General features: G+C 36.9%; 1 protein-coding gene and 1 long non-coding RNA gene across 3 annotated transcripts; both read left to right on the top strand.

The window, feature by feature from the left end:
* The first annotated feature begins 1,058 nt into the window (after positions 1 to 1,058).
* LOC147525496 (uncharacterized) lies at positions 1,059 to 2,869 on the top strand. Of its 2 annotated transcripts, none has more exons than XR_015221810.1 (6): positions 1,059 to 1,198; positions 1,315 to 1,398; positions 1,509 to 1,564; positions 1,662 to 1,740; positions 2,658 to 2,707; positions 2,835 to 2,869. It is a non-coding gene; the product is annotated as an uncharacterized LOC147525496 (long non-coding RNA). The 2 variants fall into 2 exon arrangements; XR_015221808.1 differs by having other exon boundaries at positions 2,658 to 2,749.
* Positions 2,870 to 2,881: 12 nt separating this feature from the next.
* LOC147525495 (uncharacterized) lies at positions 2,882 to 4,577 on the top strand. The gene is made up of 4 exons (XM_086579542.1): positions 2,882 to 2,982; positions 3,076 to 3,217; positions 3,304 to 3,430; positions 3,787 to 4,577. Exons 1-4 carry the CDS (start codon positions 2,882 to 2,884, stop codon positions 3,945 to 3,947), a joined length of 531 nt encoding a protein of 176 aa, XP_086435668.1. The 3' UTR covers positions 3,948 to 4,577.
* Positions 4,578 to 7,705: the final 3,128 nt, after the last annotated feature.

The raw sequence follows: 7,705 nt of genomic DNA, 5'->3' as shown, positions 1-7,705 counted from the left end.
GAAATACTGATTGAGAAGGCAAAGGTTGTGGGAGCTCTTTGTGCGATGCAGGCAAAGGTTGAGAAGGAGATGGATGCTGCCGAAGGTAATTTGCTTAACCTTGAACGTTTATAGTTTAGTTTCTTTTAATGATCCTGATAATGTTAGAATTATATGCATAATAGGGATTTTTTCCCTTTAATTGTGAATCCATTATTGAGTAATGAGGAAAAATGAGATGGTTTGATCATGCTCACACTGAATTTACACTAGGCTTGTTTAACAGTTCTAGTTGGATAACTGAAAGAGGCGTGGTTTAAGGAGGTGAAAACGTATGGAAGTGCTAGTACTAGTATAAGATGTGGCTTTTGTGAAAACTGAATGAAGAACTATGATTTGCTTGGGGACATTTTCTTTAGCATTCTGCATATGAATTGTTATTGACTGGTGCATGATTACATATTTTTTGTTTCCCGTAAATATTTCATTTTGTTATGTCTATCCTTTGGTCTGCTAGACTTAGATGTCGACTTTTCGTTTGTTAAAATTTTGATTGTACTTTAGCTTCAAGTTACTTGAGAACATCTGACATTTCCATGGTGTTTGAACATTGATTGTGATGCTTTTATGATCTAAATTGCATTGTCTGCATAGAAAGCAAGGTTTCTAGCTAATAAAAACACTTTTGTAGGATTACATGTGTGTTTATAGCCACACCAGTCTTGGTGCTCAACTGCTTATGGTCGATGTGTTGCTGTTACCAGTCATAGTGTGGTGGTGGTGCTGGCATGTGGTCTGAGTGTGTGTTGGCTGGTGGTGGTAGCGTGTGAGTGTGTGTACGTAGGTGGTAGTGTGTGAGTGTGTGAGTGAGTGTGGTGCTGTGTGGTGAGTGAGTGTGGTGCTGTGTGCTGGGTGCTGCTGCTGCTGGGTGGAGTGTGTGTTGGGTACCTGCCTGCTGTTTGCTGCTGCCATGGACCTGCTGGTGCCTGCTGGTGCTGGGTGTTGCTGCTGCCACTGGTACCTGCTGTTGCTGGTGTCGCTGCTGGTGCCTGCTGCTGCTGCTGGTGGTGTCGCTGCTAGTGCCCTTGGTGTTTAGTTCTTCTGTGAAGGACTAAGTATCAAAAGCCTTTGGTACTTAAGTCATGATGGCCTTACTGTTTCTGGCAACCGTTTCCGCTGAGTACGCGATGTGGATCTGAAGCATGATTTCGCCTTTACTGTAAGTGTTTTTGTTCTCTCTCTCGTAGTTGTGTTTCAAGCATCTCTAAGCAGAACATTACGCAGCTATAAGCTTCTTCTCATATGTTTATCCTTGTTCTTACCTTTTCTGTATAGGAATTTAGTGATCCGCACAATGCTAATGATGCAAGATATAGCTTAAATGGTCGGCAATTTGATGGAAGTCGCATAGTTTGGATGGTAAGTAGCCTACTAGATACTTAAACCTTGATGTTTTCAGTAGTGCGCCCTTTTGTCCTTTTGTGTTAATTATTTGATTTTAGTGTTTAATATATGAATGGTGTTATTAGGTAGGATACCAAAATTCAGAAATGGAGAAGCTTGGAAAAATGTTTCCGGCCCAGTGGTGAATGAAATTCTTATTTAGTGTATTTGTTTTTAGGTGCTTTGATGAAAAGGTAATCTATTTGTTTACATTAGTGATTCTTGGAGTGACTGTTCAGAGCAAGGGCAGGTGGAACTCCTATTGTTTGAGGAATGCCTTTCACTATGCAAAGTGTGTTTGTCGAACGGGTCTTCAAGGTATTTTATATGCTGCACCTTTACATTAATTCATCTTTTATTTTTTGGATGTCAATTTAAATTGTGTGAACATCTTAATTGTATCCTAGGATTGAGTAGAGTTAGTGCATGCCCATAATGTGAGTTGACTAGAGATTGCTGGAAAGGGGGAGTGAGTTGTCATTAGTAGTTTCCAAAAAAATTTGGTTTAACTTCTTCCCAAAAATTTCCTAGGATTCAAAAGTGATTTTTGAGTTAGAAAGCCTTTTGTAGGTCCCATAAGACTGAGTACATTTGATGGTGTTCATGTAAAGCTTGTGGGCCACATCAAGGACAACGAACAAAAACAGGAGGTGAGTAATTCCCTTTTTGGTTTTTTGTTCTTGCTCATTCTCTTTTACTTACATAGCAGAAATACCCAGGTGCAGAAAGAAGTAAATTTTCGTTTCAATAGCTAATAGTTGGTTGGCAGTCAATTAATCATTATGTTGTTTACATCAATTTGTAACATTGGCTCTTCGGTTCAATGCAGAGCCAGTGTTGTTCTGATTATTGTTTTTGTATTTCTTTGGGCAAATTCAGAATTGTTTAATGGCACTTTATTTTTTGTCAAGTTAAAGTATAATTAAGAAATAGATTTGTCTCCTTAGTTATTGTTTTTAATTAGTTTCTTGTGGATTTTTTGATACTCTATATTTATATATCTTAAGTTCTTTACTGATCGTGCTTGAGATATTCATCGGAAAAAAAATCAAGCTTGAGAAAGCAACAACAAGTTTATAATAAAAACTCAAATGGAAAAACTTGAACTTCACTAATAAGTTATTCATTGTGAAAATTACATTCTTGTTTTCAGCAATTATTGTTTGGCTTCTCTTGTTTGTCATTTTTCATCGAATCAACTGAGAAAGTAATGCAGTGTATTGTTGTTTTGCCAGACAAATTTACAGACTGAAAAACAATGATATCCTTGAGAAGTTTATTTGAGGTGTACTACTTTATTTGAGATTTGAGAATAGCCATTGGCAAGGTGTACTACTTTATTTCAAGCATCAGTCGTTGTTGTTATTGTCACTGTTTTCCTGATTTGGACATTGTGTTTTTGTTTCCTACAGGCCAGTATAATATTCTTTGATCATCTCCGCACCTATCACACATTCCAATGGCTCATCCTTCTGGTGAAAACTTTGAAAGGAAAGAGGTCGATATTAGAAGTATGTCATCTTCTCACCGCCATGAGACCAAGCAGCGTTTATACACAAGGTTGGATTGCCTGCAAAGCAGAATTTGTTTAAGGAATTCAAGAGCCAAGTGAAAGAAACTTTCTTCTCAGACGATCCATTACGTCCTTTCAAGCACCAACCAGGGTCTAGAAAGTTCATTCTTGGACTCCAGACTCTCATTCCTATTCTCGAAGTGGGGCTTAAACTATGACTTTAGTAAATTTAAGGGAGATCTCATTGCATGCCTCACAATTGCAAGTCTCTGCATTCCTCAGGTAGATAATATAATTCAGAATAGAAAATAGTCAATTGAATAACTGTTTGAATGCTTTACGATACATATGTTTGCTCTTTTTCACAGGGGGATCACTTACAGCCTCATATATCTCTACCTTGGTTTGGAAGGCCTGTCTGTGTTCTGTTTTTGACAGAATGTGACATGACCTTTGGCAAAGTTATTGGAGGAGGTCATCCGGGAGAATTTAGAGGTTCTCTTAAGCTTTTTCTATCACCAGAGTAATTTCAAAAGCTTCTTTTTTGGCATGGGGTTTATGTTTTGATTTTCCTGTGGTTTCTCTTATCATTAGGGATGTAATTCTTTCAAAATTGTCATTATTATTTTGCTGCAAGTTATCCTCATTAATTTTTATTCCAATATTGATTTGTTATCATCGTCATTATTTTGTCACTCATCTCTTACTATCAAACTTAGCTTCCTTGTGATATTTTCTCTGTTTATCTGATTGATTTATATACTATCCGAAAACTAAATGATGATGGCTACTAGCAAATATGCAGAAGCTATTTGACTTCTTTTAATAGCTGGTATTTCTTCTTGAAACAGATCTCTTCTTTCGATCGAAGGTAAAAGTGCAGACTTTGCCTGCAATCCCATCTGTCCATAGGCAGCGAGTCCTTACCTTCACAAAATCTCGACCAAAGAAAGCCATGCTGACAGATGGACAGAATGTACCCTTATCTGCTGCAGCACCAGCCATGGCCTAGGCCCAACCACCAAGTAGGCCACCAAGACAGTCAAGTCATCTAAGATATCCACTTGGAGCTAAGCATTTTGGAGCTGCTGCAACAACTGGGGTATTGCCGATGCCACCCATCCATCAGCAGCACCTTCCACCACCTAACAGTATGCAGCTAATGTTCATTACTTCTCCAGTGGCACCAGCCATGCCGTATCCTGCACCAGTTCCACTACCAACTGCATCATCTGGCTGGGTTGTTGTTCCACCTCCAAGGCACCCTCTGCCGAGACTCCCACTTCCTGGTACTGGAGTTTTCCTGCCTCCCCAAGGCTCTAGCCCTCCAGCATCTCCACAACAGCCAGTCTCAGCTAGCGCCATTCCAGTGAACTCTGTGGTGGAGACACTATCCTCATTGCAGAAGGAAAATGGGTGGTTGGAAAGCTTCAACTGCAACAGTAATACATCTCCCAAGAGTAAATTAGATGCAAAATGTAATGTACTTTTTGCATTGTACTTTTCTTTTGAAAAATGTAAGTACTTAGTGTTTGTGTTTGCTAGTGACTAGAGAATTTTAATAGTGATAGATTGAATGCTATATTCTTGAATGAGAATGATGGTGTACTTGTGCATTTTATGGAGCTATTTGTTTTTTAAATGTGTTGTCTTGGTTTGTCTACATGTAGATGGCCAGTTCTACAGGGTGTATGTATGAGAGCAAATAATAATTATTATTTTTTTAAATCTAAAATTAGATTAGTGACGCCATTTTGGCATTACTATTATTTGTGATGCCGGCCAAATTAGTGATGCCAAAACAGTGTCACAAATTTGTGATGCCATTTTGGCATAGAATGAGTCTGAGAATAGAATGAGTGAAGAAAAGAGAAAAGAAAAACCTGTGTAAACAAAAATTAGTTAGTTGTTTCAGAAAAGAATAAGAAAAGAAAGTTTCCACCCAAATAATAAAATAAAATAAAGAGTTAGAATTCTAAAAAAATAAAATGAGTCAAAAAGCCAAAATAAAAAGGCTAAGGAAGGAAACAAAGTGTAGAAGCAAAAGAACAAGGGTTTCTATAGTTACGTAATATGAAGACCCTATTATCTCAGATTTGTTCTTTTTGAATATCAATTTCCTTCATTCTCAAACCATCTCTTAATCCCCGCAACACCTAAATAAGATCTCTAGCTCAATTAGGAATAGGTTAGTGTGATAGTAAGTGACAGATGTGTTTGGTCGACTTCGACTTCCTTGTGTGTCATTGAGATTGTAAGGTAAAGTGTGTCTACTGCACACTGGAGTAGAGAAACTTGAGCAGAAAAATCAGAGTGTTTTTGTCTTGACATTTATGTGAGGACCTACTTAAGGACATTATTCCAAAATTTCAGAAACGGACCTGCTAGTGCATTTCATAGTATTACTCATTGTATATATGCTTATTCGTAGATGATTGATTATTATGCATATATTAGCTTAGGTTTCAACTTGATTATTCTGTATTCATTGCTAGTGAGATATATAGATAGTTGAGACATAAATAAGGAAACAGTAGTTCTATTTCTTAGTCATTGTAGTATAGATGAAGTTTGTGAGTACCCTCACTGGAAAACTCTCACGATGTTATAACTCGTCCACTAGGGAATTCCTAGTGGTTTAAGCGCCTGTTGATATGGTCAATGCAATCGTGACTCTCTTCGTGAAACAAGATTAGTTAGAACTCCATTTTTGGTCACTTATTTTAATTTCTCATATTTGCTTGAGGACAAGCAAAATGCTGTTTGGGGGTGGTTTGATAAGAGCCCAAAACTGTAGTTTTAACCCCTTAACAATAATACTTTTAGACCAATTATGCTAGTAATAAATAAGAGTTAATGCTGATTATGTGATTTTATGTATTTTAGGCATTGGAGTCAATTATGTGCAGAAATGTGTCACTTTTGCGAGATAAAGGAGCAATGGTTGGTTGCTAAGAAGTTATGTGATTAAAGACCAAGATTCAAGGAGAAAAAACCTTTTTAAATCCCAGTCAAAGCTGAAAAGTCAAAGTCAACTTGAGAAATAAATAAGACAAAAAATCAAAAAACTTAGAAGACATTATCTTTAGACTCAGACCTCGGAATTATGCCTACCTTATGTCAAAATGACCGTCTTGGAAAGACATTTCCAATGGTCCAAACCTTGACCCAATTAGATGAGCAAAAGTAGACGAAAAGTCTGTTGAAGTCAAATCCAACTGAAAAGACCTCTGTGGACTGAAGAAATTGGGTTTTGGGCTCCAGGCCCATGCACGAAATTGGGGATCTCTTTCTCTTCTTGAAAGGAGGAAAGGAGGAGACTCATTAGCTAGACCTAGATTAGAAAATAAATTAGCTTAGACTCCATTAATTAGTTTTATTACCTTGCTTTTAATTTAGTTATTGAATCATTGATAATTCTTCATTAGATTAATAAAAGTAGTTAGTTATTCATAAATTTAGTTTTGGTTTATTAAATTACTTATATCTAAATTCAGTTATTAGTTGTTAATTATTTCTTAATTGTTAATTCAGTTGTGAATCCTTGATTAGATCAATATAGTAAATTTATAATCTTTATATCATGTCTTGCTTAAATTCATATAGAAATGATAGTTTAATGACTCAAGGCTAAAACTTCCATTAGAAGGGTTTGAGGAAGCCTTGATGAAAACTTGATTTTGTTAGCTTAGAAATTGTCGTGATAATCTATTCAATTTTAGAAAGTAATTAGTACACCATGAGAATGGGTTTGATTGCTTCACATGCTATTTATTATTTGGTAGAGATTGTCATGAATAATTAGGGATTAGAAATACTAATTTGTTATGCGAAAGCATTGAAATTTGGATTACGACATTTCTTTATTAGTTAATTAAGTTGAATCAAGGTGGAATCAAATTCCCCTATTTCATTCTCTATTGTCAAGTTAGTATTTGAATTCCGTCATTTTGTTATTTGCATATTGATTAGTAGTTTCCCATCGTAGTATATTTCTGTCGTTACTCTCATTAACTTTGATAGACTGATAATCGTAGTTAACTTAGAATTCTAAAGAACTAGGAGTGGAACGAATCTTTTATTCTAACTATATTGCAATAGCATCCAGAGTAGAAAAATTTGATAATATAAGCACAAAATAGTTTTAGTTTTACTTGCGGTTGAGTCTCGTTGCTTATTCGTAGGTAAAACTATCATTTACTACGACTTTGGACCTTCCCTATCACTAGCCAACCCCCACCATTCAATACATCATACAAAATTCCTTTAATTACTACTTTTGGGAAGATTTCGCCGGACGCTATGGCGATGGCCTCACCCAAGTCATCAAACATGAGGAACCTGGACGATGGCTGGACAAAACAATTCCCCTAGCAAGCATGACAATGAATGTCAGGACTACAATGTTATTTATCCTTCTGAACATCATGGGAGATTGGCATTTTTCCACTACCTCCACATCAGCTTGCAAGACTTTTCATGCTCTCGCTCAACAACATACATTCTTCAACATCACGAACCTCGTAATTGAGAACCTGAAGAGGGCTCGACTTTTTCGACACCAGTATATCACCTTGCCCGTTACTGCATGCCGGATAATGAGGCCATTCTTCCCACAGTTTTCGGCCACTTTTCATGACTGGGTACGAGTAGATTCTATATGTCTGGTGAACAGGATTATTCGTTCTTTGAGATTTCGGGTCTGGCGTCGGCGCTCTTCAAGGTACCTGAGGTATGTTCGTTGCTTCCCTAAAGACAAAGACATGATAG

The sequence above is a fragment of the Coptis chinensis genome, chromosome 1 (genome assembly GCF_015680905.1).
Source record: "Coptis chinensis isolate HL-2020 chromosome 1, ASM1568090v1, whole genome shotgun sequence".
Lineage (NCBI taxonomy): Eukaryota > Viridiplantae > Streptophyta > Magnoliopsida > Ranunculales > Ranunculaceae > Coptis > Coptis chinensis.
Note: the sequence above shows the minus strand (reverse complement) of the source record. Positions and strands in the feature narration are given on the sequence as shown.